Source organism: Patella vulgata, chromosome 2, assembly GCF_932274485.2.
Source record: "Patella vulgata chromosome 2, xgPatVulg1.2, whole genome shotgun sequence".
Lineage (NCBI taxonomy): Eukaryota > Metazoa > Mollusca > Gastropoda > Patellidae > Patella > Patella vulgata.
The window spans coordinates 11978692-11994403 of record NC_065880.2 but is presented as its reverse complement, the minus strand read 5'-3'; the positions used below and the strand labels follow the sequence as shown (position 1 = coordinate 11994403).

The window sequence follows — 15712 nt, the reverse complement described above, 5'->3', positions numbered from 1 at the left end:
ATTGAGTCAACTGGTGTAGTTTCGATTCCCTGGTTGTACAGGGGCGGATCCAGGGGGGGTTCTGACGCTTCCGGAACCCCCTCGAGATTTTTCGGTGCCCTTTTTTCCCGAACGGACTTCCATACACCCGCAGATATTTGGGCCGGCAAGTGGCGACGCCGCGCGGTGAATGAAGACGTCAACGTCATACAATATGGCGACCCCCTTGCTAGACGGCAAGATGAAAATTTTTCGGTAGTTTTTGTTCCTATTTGCATCTAAAATGCCGCGACACGATCGTATCAAGAGGAAAAGGGAGGAAGATAAAATTGCTGCAGCCGCTCAGTGTGCTAAAATCAGCTGTTTCTTTCGGTAAGTGTAAAATTTTACTGCATTTGTTGATTTTTAAGGTGAAAAGAGTAGTCTGTGCAGCAGTCGCTAGATATTTACTATCATCAATGTACAATTAAAAGAGCATTTACACACTTCAAGCTTAGTGATTTGGAGGGCACATTAAGGCCTAAAATAGGGCACTGTTACGTGAAAATCATGGGTCTAAGGGGCACATTTTTTGCCGAATCGATATAAAATAGGGGCATCTTTACATCAAAGGGGTACTTTTTGTACCTAAATGATTAAAAAGGGCATTTTAATGTGATACCCTTGAATGAGGAGGGCACATTCAACGCCAAGTCGATATACAGAGGGCATTTTAACGTCAAAACCATGGATTGCAGGGGCAATTGAGGCCTAAAATAGCGCACTGTTACGTGAAAATCATGGATCTGAGGGGCACATTTTATACCGAATCGATATAAAACTGGGGCATTTTTACATCAAAAGGGGCACTTTAAACAATTAAAAAGCGCATTTTAACGTGATACGCTTGAATGAGGAGGGCACATTCAACGCCAAGTCGATATACAGAGGGCATTTTAACGTCAAAACCATGGATTGCAGGGGAAATTTTTACTTCAAAGGGCATTTTCACGTCAAACTCTTGGATTTGGAGGGCACACTTTATGGCGAATTTATTTAAAGAGGGCCTTTTTATGTCGATCCCATCGATTTGAGGTCAGATAATAGGTCTCAATGTTTTGTTTTCAGTCCAATAATTCATGATTCAGTATTTTGCATTTTAAGTAAAATAAAAATTGAAAAATTCCATTAATTTATTTTGTTTAAACTTACAATATTTCTTTCTCATGGTATGTGGAATGTTGTTGCAATGCTGTATTATAAATCTAGTTTTATGCCTCTAAAACCCACCAGAGTGGCTTAGAATGGGCTGAAATTTAAAAAAATTTCCCCAGACCCCCCGCTAGCGCGCGCCTACGACGCCCGCCGGTCATGGATACTATATTAGACGAAAATGGGGTGCCCTTATTTGAAAATGGGGTGCCTTTATTTGAAAATGGGGTGCCCTTATTTTTTTGGAACCCCCTCCAGCTAGAGCCCTGGATCCGCCCCTATGTGACAAGGAGTAGGGTCACCTGTCCAACCTCGTTGGTTTCCTTCCACTGCTCTCCTGGGTTTTCTCCTGTTTCCTTCCACTGCTAAAGACCCCTACGAGCAAGCAAATTATTGAAGTAAAACTGAACCAGGTTAGTCCAAAATAACCTAGTTTGTGGCGAGTGGACCTTAAACCCCATTTCTCTCTCACATTTAAATGGACAGTTCCAGGGTTAGTAAAGTGGAGTACAAATTAAAATGCCAAAATTTGAAAAAGTAGCTGGATTGACCATTTCAGCTCAAGATATTCAGCTTTTTGTAAGAGATCACCATAGGCGTACTGGCTCGATGACAGTTAGGGGGGCAGAACCTGAAATGCCCGAAAAAATTTTGGATTTACAGACAGCGGCGCCGGTCTTCCTCGAGAGGCAAAGAAGCGGAGCTTACCTTGTGTGGATCCCCCCCCCCCAAAGAAAATTTTGGAATATTTGACGGCTGCAAACACGTTTTCCTGCTATTTCTGCCCGTGAACAAAGCAATTTCAAAGTTGTCTAATATAGGCTAATTAAGATGGCTGACTCGAATTCCAATCAAAAGATCAATCATTTACAGTCCACGGAGACGGGACTGTTCAGAAAAGATTTAACTGCCGCAAACGCGTTTTACTGCTATTCCAGTCTTTAAATACAGCAACTTCAATTTGGTCCAATATAGCCTGCCTGGCCCATGAACAAAGCAACTTCAAAGTGGTCTAATATAGGCTAATTAAGATGGCTGACTCGAATTCCAATCAAAAGATCGATCGTTTACAGTCCACAAAGACGGGACCGTTGGGAGAAAAATTGAATATTTAACTGCCACAAACGCCTTTTCCTGCTATTCCAGACTGCGAATACAGCAACTTCAATTTGGTCCAATATAGCCTGCCTGGCCGGCCCGAATTCCAAACAACCAATCAATCGTCGCGGGGTAAGGGGGCCTCACCCTCCCTGAGAAAATTTTGAAAATTTAACCACCGCAAAATGCGTTTTCTGCTATTCTAGCCCGTGTAAGCAACTCCAAAAGTATCCAATGGTTTTGTAACCGAAATCCCATTCTGAATCCTAACCATTCAATCAGACTGTTGCAGCTGCATTCACAAATAATAATCGATGCCCCAAAAAAGTCGCACAGAGTAGAGTGGCTCCAGACAAAATGTTTTAATCCATAGTCAACTCAGTACAAATTTGTGGTATTCAATTAAAAGAAAAGTAAAATTAGTGTTTTATTAGGGCTCGATGACAGTTAGGGAAGCAAAACTAGAAATGCCCGAAAAAGTTTCAGGTTTACAGACAGCGGCGCCGGTTTTCTTCGAGAGGCGAAGAAGCGGAACTGACCTTGTATGGAGCCCCCAAGAAAATTTTGGAATATTTGACGGCCGCAAACGCGTTTACTGCTATTCCAGCCCGTAAAATTGGTGTTTTATTAGATTTCGGGCACTTTATTTTGCCAAGTAGATGAAATAAAATTTTTTTTTCATTTTACCCGTCTGCCCGAAAAGTCAGCTTGCGCGAAAGTTAGGGGGGCAGCTGCCCCCCCCCCCTGCCCCGTACGCCTATGGAGATCACTAAACTTTCTTTACAAGATTTTGTAACTCACTTAAAGTATTCCACTGTGCAGTTGTGAGACTTGGTAATGGTGGTGATCATATATCACTATAACTTATGCAAGTGTGTCAAGGTGGAATGGAATTTGGGGAGGTATCACTAAATACACATGGCCACTGAAAGTTTGTTTTTCTGAGAAAAGGTATGTCAGATATTTAGGACTTGAATTAATATCTCTAGGAGTTTTCCACATAAATATATCTGGGAGGGCTCCTTTAATGTGGACATCTATTTTCATCATGTCTTTCAATATCTATCGAGTTTGATTAGGTTGCTTGGGGAGTTGGAATGGCCTAGTATGGAGCGGAATTTCCCCCAGAATTCTAACTCCTAACCTAGTAATGCGTATGCTAATATGCTTACTTCTATACATTTAAGTTCTTACTAACACATGTTAAATTGGCTATTTACACATGTAAAAATGCTAATTTATATAACTTATTTTTTAAATATTGCAGTTAGAATTTGTATTTTGTTCTATTTCCATTATTACATTTAATTTATTGTAGTCTGTATAGTTTCGTTAACATTTTGACATTTCACAAATGTTACGCTGTAAAGCCATCATAATTCTAAGCTCATTTTGGTAACAGATGGCTCTATTTATTGTATGGAGGCTGATTAGGGACATGCAAAATCTCGCCTTTTTCATAACCCGACAGATAAAAATCATAAAACATTTTATGTACAAAAACAAAATATTGTAGATATTTTTAAAATATATAAATAGGCTTCCCTGTCGTGCATTTTCCAATATACTGCAATATCGATTGATTTGGCATATTTTGTTTCTAAAAGAACAATAAAATATATGGAAAGAACTCATTACGTCATGCACGGGAGTGAATAAATAAATATATAGGTAATTATAAGTTTAGCCTATCTTTTCCCCTCAAATTTATGAAATAATTTTCGCACACAAGTAAAGTATTTTTGATATTATTTTAGCATTCTATCGGATCAAGCCTCCAAATCATCGTGAGCCGCGGTGGCTCGGTGCGTATATCCCGGACTCGGTCTCGGGTTCGCTCCCGGTGTTGGAAGAGAAAGTCCCTCCGGTTTTCCGCAATTTAGTGGTTCAAGACGGGGTTCCTGACAAGGAACACTGTCTAGTCGTTCTTATAGAGTGCACGTAAAAGAACCCTGGATGTTGGGATTTGAAATAAGAGTAGGCTGTAGCGCCGCTGTCCGTGAAAAATCGCCTCATACTGCACATTTCATGGCGTATTCCCGTCTTGATTAGCACAGTTGATGCTCAACGAGGGGACGTTAAACTTGATTTCATTTAATTTAAAGATAAATTATGGGAGAATAGATAGGCCCAAAGAGCAGACTAATGTAAAGAGAATTGCCTGAAAACTTCAGTTCCTTTCTGAACCGAGAATTTAGCGATTGAATTTGGGCCTAGCTTCGATCATCATTACTAAAGTCGGTACGAAAAACCCCCCAACATAATCTCGATTATCCATTTTTTCAGTGCCGGAGTGGTGGGCCAAAGGCCCACCTGTCAGGTCATTGACCAAGGCCCACACAAGTACCCGCCGAAGGCCTGTCACGAACGCGGTTGCGGTCCGAGGGGGGTCTTTGGGGCACTCCCCCCCCCCCAAGAAAATTTTGAAAATTGACACCCGCAAACCCATTTTCCAAGCATTTCTGACCAAAGCAGAAGAAGGCAAATGATTGATTTCCTGATACAATTAGATAACAGAATGACCTAAGAGCACTATCATTAGATGAATTTGGGAATTCTAGTACACTTCTTTTTTTGTGTTGTTTGTCATTTTTTTCCTATCTTTTCTTTCTCCTGTCCTCCCCTTCCTTCTTTCTTTTCTTTCCTCCCCCTCTCCTTCTTTCTCTTTTCCTTTTTCTTTTTTCTTTATAGGCTTAGGCTCACTTTTTTTTAAATGAGCTTAGGCCTACCTCTCACGGACAGGTGGACAGGTGGGCCCAGTCCGGCACTGCATTTTTTGATTTAATCATAATTAAGCGTTGAGCAGCAGATCAGATCCTAATCCAGTAAACATCGCAGGTTAGCGATGACATCGACAGTTGATTATGGTCTGGATAAGTTAATTAATGTCTTATTAATAATTTAGATAACATTTAAGGCCTAAGGAAAGACCTGCAATAGGCAGATTCAGCTCTTGCATAATGTATGTTAAATTTCAAAAACATCGGATAAGCCGCTTGCATTGATCTTATTAATCGCATTCCAAAGTTTGGTGTCATAACTAATTGGATAAAGGCCAAACGAATTTGGGTTGGTGAGTGTGTGTGTGTGTGTCGGGGGGGGGCGCTTTGCTTTAATTTTATATCTGAATTATCATTTACTGTTTCTCAATTCAATCTAAAATAAAATAAGATATCGTTTATAAACCAAAACAAACACACAAAATAACTTTGTTCTACTGGTGTATTTCTATATTACTCAAATCTTTTTATCTTTAGAGAAAACAAATAACCTATTACTTCTCTCAAAAATATCGAGAATAAATATTGCAAAAAAAAGAAGCTAAATCAATTGATAAGGCCAAATTAGGACAAATGCACGAAAAAGTAGCCTATTTATTCATATGACAAATATCTAGAATAATTTGCTTTTGTATGTAAAATATTTTAGTATGTTTGACAGAAAAATGTTGTCTGTCTAACGGGTAATCAAAAGGGCGAGATTTTACATGTCCCCAATGAGCCACCATTTAATAAACAGCGCCATCTGTTAGCATAATGTGCGTTAAAATTCTGACTCCCTTTTAACCCCTTATGATAAGTCATAATTCTAACTCTCATTATGGTAACAGGTGGCGCTGTTTATTATATGGTGGTCCATTGAGGACATGTGAAGTTTTGCCTTTTTATATAACCCCAAAACACGACATTTTTGCTTTCAAACATAGGTACAAAAGTAAGTCATTCTCCACAATTTTTAAAGAAAAATTAGGCTATTTTTTTCTCCAAAAGAAAAAATAAAGTATTTTACGTTCAAAAGTAAATTATTCTAGTTTTTATTGTGTTTGTTTTAGTTTATAAACAGGGGGTTGGATGGCCGAATGGTTAGCACGTGCGTGCTGTATCACAAGACCTGTCATTGAGTCAACTGGCATGGTTTCGAATCCCCAGTTGTACGTGACAAGGAGTAGGGTCGCCTGTCTAGCCTCGTGGGTTTTCTCCAGGTCCTCCGGTTACCTCCCACTGTTAAAGACCCCTATGCGCAAGCGAATTATTGAAATAAAATTAAACCATATGTTAGTCCCGAAATGACCTAGTTTGTGTCCAGTGGACGTTAAACCACATTTCTCACTCTCTTTTGGTTTATAAACAATAATTTATATTTTACAGAAGGTTAAATATTGAAAGGGTTTTCAGCTAAGCGGCCATAACCTAATTTGACCCACAAAGCTATGCGTGCGATTTTCGTACGATCAGGAGCTATAATCCAAAATGTTATGGTGAGATAAGTGCCAAAATCGAACCCCTATTTGTCTATACTACCCCATGGAAACATTAATGGGGGGTCACGGTGGCTAAGTAGGTATGACGCTGGATCGCTAGCCTGGAGATCGGGTGTTCGATCCCTACATTGGCCGAGAAAGTTCATCCAGATTTTCCGGCGCGGTTCCCCCTTGTCGGTGATGCAGGACAGGGGGCCTGACAAGGACAGCTGTCTAGTCGTTTGGATGGAACAAAAAAACGAGGTCCGGTGTACACATTGGAGTACACGTAAAAGATTCATTGACAGTTGAAATTCGATATAAGAGTAGACCGTAGTGCCGCTGTCCGAGCAAAATTTCCCTCATAGAACACTGTATGGCGTATGCCCGTCTTCATTAGCCCAGTTCGGAGCAGAACAGTAGGACGTTAAACTCCATTTCATTTCATTTGGAAACATTAAAATATAAGAGGTAGTGGTGGTGACAATAACCTCGGAACCCCTCAACGGGAGCATAATATGGGACTTTGATGAGAGAGTGTAAACAATGTAGAACTTTACCAATTTTAAATTCGTTTAGTTATGAACCTATAGAATGGGGTCAATAAGGGTGGTGAATCGTTCGCCCAATCCCCAAAAGTCTTCCTACATCCTAACACAAAACCGGTGAATTAAATAAAGTTTAACGTCCTGCTGTTACGCACCGACTGTGCTAATAAAGACGGGCATACATCATGAAGTGTGCAATTTCTGGGGATTTTGTACGGACAGGGGCGCGATGGCCTAGTCTTGGTGCACGCCATCGCGTTTTCGTCCCATTAAGACACTGTTTCTTGTCAGGCACTGACGGGTGGAAAGCACGCCGGAAAACCCGGGACCTCCTGGTCAGTAACTTACTCACCAAGACACCGCGGCTCCCAATGATTTGGAAGCCTGACCCGATATAGATTACTTCAATGATATCATAAATACTTTATTTGTGTGCGTAAAATAGTTCATAATTTTAAGGGGAAGAGATAAGCTAAACTAAGCATGACCGATTTATATTTATGTATTCAATTTCATGCATGACGAAATGAGTTCTTGCTATAATATTATTCTTTTAGAAAACAAATAGGCCAAAACAATCGACAGTGCATTGTTTGTGAAAATGCACGATAAAATAGCCTATTTATTTATCGCAAATGGTTTAGAATAGTTTGCTTTTGTACGTAAAATATTTTTATATTTGACGAAAAATGTCGTCATGTCTGTCTGGTCAATTGTTCATGTTCCCAATGCGCCACCATACAATTGTAAACAGCGCCGTCTGTTACCAAAATGAACTTAGAATTATGGCGCCTTTACCGCGAAACATTTCTAAAATGTCAAAATGTTAACGAAGCTAAACTGCCTACAATAATTTAAAAGTAATAATGGAAATAGAACAAAATACAAATTCTAACTGCAATATTTAAAAAATAAGTCATATAAATTAGCATTTTTACATGTGTAAATAGCCAATTTAACATGTGTTAGTAAGAAGTTACATGCATAGAAGTAAGCATATTAGCATACGCATAACTAGGTTAGGAGTTAGAATTATGGGGGAAATTCCGCTCCATAGCCTAGTGTCGTGCTTCGAGCTGTATCTGGCCAGACACCTCTGGCTTCGTTTAGATCTCTGGTGTGAGCGTATGTGTCTTGGGTTTACCCTTGTTACCTCCCACAGGTAAGACCTTTGCATGTGCGCTCAGATAATAAAAATCAGACAACTTGTCTGCAATATCACCCTCAGTGGAAGCGTACATATGTCAAACACTAACAGCAGATAACCCCAATCATAATTCAGATTTTTGTATGTCAAATCACGGAATTATCCTTTGATTTACCATAACACTTAGGATGATATCTAAACAGAGAATAGGTGAGATTATGGATTAGGAGAAGTTGGAAATATTAGTTCAACGATTTTTGGTTGGGAATAGTCTTTCTATAGTAATATTTCAAACGCCCCAGACAAAAAATAAAATTTGGAAATACATATATCGTTATCTTCATACTGAGCCTTATATTACATAGCTAGGAATTTCTATTGTCAGTGAAGGAAAACTGCTCCACACAAAACAGAAATCTATACTATAGACCTAGTAAAAGTACATTTACTAACATAACTTACTGCACAAGGGAGGCAATTAAATTCACACACTAAAAGCAGCTATGGAGGCAGACCACGATTAATTTCCCATTGACTTCAATGTTAATTCTGGCCAATTTGCCCACCTCCAACTTTTCCCCAAATTTTCGATGGGCTGAATGCTTTTCACTACAGACAGAGGAACAAATGGTCATTTCTTTGCACTAAAAATTTCATGAGGTTGCCCACCAAAATATTGAGATACACAAGCTTAAAGAAGCATACTAAAAACTTGTAACTAGTAGCTGTACATATCGCCCTAGCCAACCTGATAACCCTGTTATCCTTACGCCTCAAAATCATGAATATTTACCAAAACCTTGCAGAAAATGTGAATTCAATCCCTGTTCGTCCATTCTAGACTAAAAAATCAACAATAAAGGGCATGCAAAAGGGGAGAAAAGCGAGAGAACTGCTATAAGTAGACAAACTACAATTTGTGGGTACCGAGATGGTGAAATTTAATGGTGGTCTGCCTCCCATATGGTGTCCAAAATAACAACCCATTAAATAATTATCAGAAATAATTCAGGGGCAAACTCCAGTGGGTGGGGGTAAAACCCTTATGAGAGAGAGAGAGAGAGATGGAGTTTAACGTCCACTCGACACAGACTAGGTCATTTCGGGACTAACATGGTTATAATTTTATTTCAATAATTTGCTTGCGCATAGGGGTCTTTAGCAGTGGGAGGAAACCGGAGGACCCGGAGAAAACCCACGAGGTTGGACAGGCAACCCTACTCCTTGTCACGTACAAACGGGGATTCAAAACCAAGGCAGTTGACTCAATGACAGACCTTATGATACAGCGCGCGCGTGCTAACCATTCAGCCGTCCAACCCCCCTCAAACCCTTATGAGAAAAGTGTCACAGTCGTGTGCTTTATCCTTAAATGGGATGGGATGGGCATTCCAAGTGCTTTCCATCAATGAAATTGAAACACAATGTGATTGTATCAATCCATAATAAAAATTGATGTCAAACAGGGTGTTGGCTTTCCCTCCTTAAAAAAGCTCATTGTATGCTTCTTCAGTTCTGGGTCTTAATTTCCAATAATCTTTGTATAAAATCCAATTTCAACCCAATTAATGCATTCAATCTTTATTAGGCAAAGAAATATAAATAATATACACAACAACCTGTAGTGATTTTTAAATATCTGTTTATAGAAGCATCACTTAAAAACAATTTCTGCACAAATTACCTTTTTTTGTTGCTCCAATTTCAAAGTGAGTTACTTTTCACAGAAAGTCTATTTAATATTATACAGTTTTTTTTATAATACAATTGTACATATACACTGAGCCATTCTTTATACACTAAAAACAGTGCCATAAATTGAACAGAGAAACACATATGGCCCTGTGGTTGCTACAATAAATCAAGTTCTAAAGGTAGTACAGGTTTTATTAATTGTAGAAACCTTATTTTTTATAAACATTTAAATTTAAATATCAACTGAAAATAACCATCCACATGCACATAATTTCCTTTTATTCCATTTCACAGTCACACCGTATCACATTTTCAGCTTCCTTAAGACACATCTGAAATAAACGGGAAAACAAACATTAAATTCCAGATAACCGAGCAGGAAAGACTTGGACTATGTATAATAATACATGCATACGCTATGAGGGAAATTTTGCCGGGACAGTGTCGCTACAATCCGCTGTTTATTTGGAATTCCAATTGTCAAGGGTTCTTTAACCTTGATTTCCATTCTATCCAAATGAGTAGACACTGCCCTTGCCATGCCCTCCACTATGCACCACTGACAAAGGGAAACCACGCCAGAAAATCCTGGGGAATATTCTCGGTGAACACCATAAGGAAACACAAACCGCCTGGTTAGCGAGCCAGCATCTTATTGAGCCACAGCGGCTTCAAAGACAAATGATTTAATGGCTACACCAACCTAGATGTTAGTATAATTTATGATTAAATTCCCTATTTCAAGTTTTTTTGTCGATTGTGACTAAGTATGAATAGGAAACATCACAAATGGGTAAACATACCATTGCAATGTACATGTACAGTTTTGTTTTTTGGCTTTTTTTTTTTTAAGACAAAAAGTTTCGTTCGTTTACTATTTTAATGACCATATCATGGGTTAGACTAGCTGGATACCTGGCTTCACCCAGTGCCCAAGATCTGTGACCTTGACCTTCATAAATCATAGCCTCAAACATTTACGGGGTCATGCTAGTTAATTTGATACTACAAATGTGGGGGTGGACCGTGGCGGTGACGAATTATCAAGGGCGAACATACAGACATCTTTGATTTTATTTACATAAAAGAAAAAAACAACAAATACTTACAACTCATTGGTGCATCACCAAATCTTTTCTGCAATTGGTCATGGTTAAATTTTAAAAATGCTTCATATTGCTCTGAAAATGAAAAATAATTGATTTTACAGAGTTTAATTGTTAAATAAGCTTACTTTTATATTTTTCTTGTTGCATTACAATTAATACAGGCAGTAATTTTAAAGATACCAGTAATGAAATATATATGATGCCATTGTACTGGTATAAATATAATGAATACCTGTGTCACAGTTGTGTAATTAGAAAGACATTGGTTATTAACAGATACTGACATGGCAGATTTTATAATAAAAAAAAAGATATAAGATGAACTGTAACAACAGTAGCTTTTCTAAAGTAATGATAGCAACTCAAAGTTGGCTGTCAACAATAACATGCTACATGTACAGCACAGTCTCAACATATTTCGAGTCATTCACTTTTTTGGTGATTTTGTAACTCTACAAATTCAGTTTTTAGTTTTTACTATTTTCAGACTGATTGGAGAGGTTATTTCCATACAGCAAGTTTATCTGTTGGGAATCTGAGGTAGGGTTACCTACACATACCCCTCCTTATATCTAACTTGGTGCGTGATTAGGCCTACACAGTGTATTTCTGACGTATCCACCTGGTCTGAAAATACTCTAAATTTTAACACAAGGTAAACTAAACAAAAGGACTCGTTGCCCATACAGAGTTTGCTCTGATATAGCACCTGACTGAACCGGCATCTTATCAGAACAGATTGAAAAGATAGGTCATTTACAATGGAATACAGACAAGATTTTTCAAAAAACGAAACTTGAGACTTCTTACTAATTATATAAATTTGAGGGAAGGGTATTTTCCCTTCCCCCCTTTGCCTTTTTAAGTTCTCAATAAATTTGAATAAATTGGAAAATTGATCCTGCCGATGAAAACAGAATTTATGTGCATCTGCAGAAGATTCTGATGCTGTGTAAACAATGGCTCACCTGCTAATTTGGAACTAAGAACACCATCATATTCTCCCTGGATCTGTTCTTCTCTATCTTTGATCATTCTATCACAAATCATGCTGACCTGTCGGAAAGTAAATAGTGGGATGTCTTTTTTACTTGGCGAAAGAGCCGAGAAAAGAGAAGTTGAACTTTGACTTGAACTTGGAGGACTATCCATTCCAGATAAATGTGTGTTTTCAGTGGAGAAAGAGCAGTGAGGAGGACTACTTCCACCTTGATAATGAAGCTGACGACGACGTTGCATTCTTTTTATTTCCATACTAATTCTGGCAGCTATTTGTTCTATAAAAAAAAAAAAAAGAAAAAAATTTCAAATTCAAAAATCAATGAGTAGGACTACAATACAATATTGCATGGTCTCGGAGCCATACTGATGCTGGTTTGTTTACAGTGATTGACAGAACAAGGTGAGTCAATTTGCTCAAATTTAAATAATGCAATAAAACTGACAGATTACATAAATTTCAAAATTGTCCTGGGGCATCAGTCCATAAATGCATGTTAAGTAAATTTCTAAGTGCTCTATCGCATGCCTTTGATAAAATAGTGCGCACTTCTGTAAAATGGAAATGAAACCATAAAATTATGGTCATGGATAACTAAAGGTCCACAGTCTCTTCTTGTTAGTTCAAAGCCAAAGGTAGACCCAGATTCAACAGTAAACTGTAAATAATTTATAAATCAGGTTTAACTTTAACCATGCATTATGGATAGTTAAACTTGCCCCTTTAAGACACCATTCTGAAACTTGTAATTGCATTTTAAACATACATTATGCACAAGCTAAATCTGCCTATTGCAGGTCTTTTTTTAGGCCTGAAATGTTTTCTAAATTATCAGTTAGACTGTTAGACATTAATTAACTTATCCAGGCCATAATCAACTCTCTGGATGGCATCGGATTTCTCCGATATTAAATAGATTAGAACAGTTCAGCCATATTTTGATTTAAGTAGGTGAAAATGGAGGATTGTGACTAAGCTTCGAACAACCAGTACGGTGGTTGAAATTATTGCACACGTCTTTTCAAACCTTCAAAGGCTAAATTTGAATGAAATTTTGAAATTATTCATTTTACATTATTTTCGAACTATTATAGCAAGAATGGCTAGCTCTTTATCTAAATCTTTCATAATGTATCTTTAACTACTTTCAGTATTTTATGTAAAGGTAACCACCAGACAAGAATCCCTTTTATTTGAGTGGATGCTACATGTTTAGTCATTACATGTATCTATTATTCGGAAAACCTTTGGCGGGGATTATATTATATTAACCTTGCCAACAGCTGTAAATCTGTAATCATGACTATGTAGACCGACTATTGGGGCCAATCTAGCTGCAATTGTATCGGGTGCACTTGTCTTGTTTGCACTATCCGAGGCTTTGCAAATATCTCGACATATCAAAAGTTTGTAACTGTATGGAAGTAAGTAATTATTTCACAAATTGAAGAGTGGAACACAGAAATCTTAATATCTTACAGAATAGTTTTCCTATATTTTCGAGGGGACGTGAAATCGTGTATTTAATTCAGGTTAGACGGCCATTTTAAAAATGTCAGAAATCTCATACATGTAGCCGTTGGGTTTTATTAATTTATGAATTTATGTGATGGTAAGGTTCTGAACACCTTTATTTCAGTGGGAATTTGTTTATCATACCGGTATGTTAAGTGCAGTACATTTTGGAGAGAGAGTGAGATGGGGTTCAATGTCCACCGACACAAACTAGGTCATTTGGGGACTAACATGGTTTTTAATGTTTCATTTCAATATTTTGCTTGCGCATAGGGGTCTTCAGCAGTGGGAGGAAACCGGAGGACCTGGAGAAAACCCACGAGGTTGGACAGGCGACCCTACTCCTTGTCACAGGACCAGAGGTCGCAGTCACACAAAAATCCACGTATTTCACACATTTTTTTCAAAATAAACGCAAATATTGACGGACGCTGCGTAATTTACACGCAGAAAATTTCCCCGACGTGAGAATAATTAGATTATTCTATGTCTTAGTTTGTACAATTTATGTGCTTCACTCGGCATTTACACACCTCTACTGCACGTAGTCTCCGTAGTTTTTTCTATTTCCTCTTATTTCATTCACAAGTTCATGGCAGTAAGCCTACGTAGCTATCCTATTGGAAGCAATAAAGTGCATTTCATACAAGACTTGGGATTGGCTAGAACAAGATATACTGTTTACATTCAGCCAATCAAATGTTGGCTTTCATAGCAATAGTTTTCTCTTTACGTCCTGTCGAAGTGAAAGATTGAAATGACTGTGCCGTCAACCATAGACCTGCCGTTATATATAACCTCCAGTCGTCATTAGACTAAATACAGTAGGCATATCAATGAAATAAGGGCCATTAAAATAGGGTTGTTCACAAAACGACTTTACATGCTTCTATATGAAGTATTTTGAGAGCTCTTCACGCAGATGTGGAGGGCAAAAACGCAAAATTTTGGAATGTCTGCGTATTTTTACGCCACTCGAAATTGATCCACTGCGACCTCTGCACGGTACATTTTGGGTCAGTGTGATTGTTAATTATAAATGAAGTTATTAGGCCAGTAACATTTGCCATCAAATAATAGACGTGACAAGCACAGGCCACCAGAACCTGAAATGAGTTTCATAATATTAACGGCGGATCAATTCAAATAAATCTTGTTTGTGATTTTGGATCGCTAAATTTGACATGAAAATAGTGTTGGATTATTATAAATTTGTGTTCGAGGTTTCAAGAAATGATTCCTTTTGGCGAACAAAGAAGAATCACGGTGACAAATAGAAGATAAGGATTCCAAAACAGCCCTAGAAGAAGCAGAACTGATGTGGGGAGAAAAACTTTATTTTTCATTGTCTATTATTTATAGCATCATCAGCCAGTAACGGATAGCGGATAGAGTTGATAAGAATCCGTTACTAAACTAGGCCTGGACTTGCTTTCTGTCACATTTTAGTCTTTACACTTTCAGCACTGGCAGCATACTAGTGTTTTGTTTATTTTTCGTGATAATTCCCTCCTGTCGTACGACACTAGGTCAGGTGTTTCGTGGTGTAGGCCTACCTGTGCGCTTGATTTTACTGTTACAATTTGATCTTTTCATTAGCAATGCGTACCTGATGTCAATTTCGGGGATGCCTCTGAAAAAGCGGATCGCTTCGGGGTCTTTGTTGGTGGTGTTGATGGCGATAATGTCATCGGCATACATCTTCTCCGCTTCGGTGTTCCTTGAGATGGACTGTGCAATGGGTCAAATTCATGACTGCGCTTCATCGTTGCGCCACAAGCCATTTTGGCCCTTTATGGAGATTAGGCCTTGCTTAGTTTTAAAGATGCCCTGCACAAAAACACTTCTGTCGACGATTACTTCTGACCTGAAGAAAAGTCTGATTTAAAGCCCCGACTAAACTCGTGCAATATCCTTTCCTCTTTTGGGCCAGACTAAAAATATTCACTTGAAATAGAAAATGAGTATTCCTTATTTTTCAATATCAATAAATGAAATTCTAATTTTCAGCATGAAATTCGATGACTGAGGATTAGGTTTTCTCCCTGTTAAGACGTCCTCATAAAATTCCTTCAAAATGGCCGTTGTTTTCTGCAATCTCGTTTTGAAATCTATTGGGTGTACTTGGTTGAGACCTCAAATATAATTTCGCACAGTCCCGGTTGGTGGCGCTGTTAACGATAACCAATC

General features: G+C 38.3%; 1 protein-coding gene across 1 annotated transcript; it reads right to left on the bottom strand.

The window, feature by feature from the left end:
• Positions 1–9768: 9768 nt before the first annotated feature.
• Positions 9769–15633, bottom strand: LOC126809706 (akirin-2). The gene is made up of 4 exons (XM_050534442.2): positions 15132–15633; positions 11976–12284; positions 11008–11079; positions 9769–10230 (listed from the first exon to the last, which is right to left on the bottom strand). The coding sequence occupies exons 1-4, from the start codon at positions 15304–15306 to the stop codon at positions 10220–10222; spliced, it is 567 nt and encodes a 188-aa protein (XP_050390399.1). The 5' UTR covers positions 15307–15633; the 3' UTR covers positions 9769–10219.
• Between the last annotated feature and the right edge of the window lie 79 nt (positions 15634–15712).

Coding starts and splice junctions, on each gene's coding strand:
- LOC126809706 (XM_050534442.2), bottom strand. CDS start 15,306: ATGGCTTGTGGCGCAACGATGAAGCGCAGTCATGAATTTGACCCATTG. Junction 12,285..15,131: donor ATCCCCGAAATTGACATCAG/GTACGCATTGCT, acceptor TTTTTTTTATAG/AACAAATAGCTGCCAGAATT. Junction 11,080..11,975: donor TCTTAGTTCCAAATTAGCAG/GTGAGCCATTGT, acceptor TTTCATTTTCAG/AGCAATATGAAGCATTTTTA.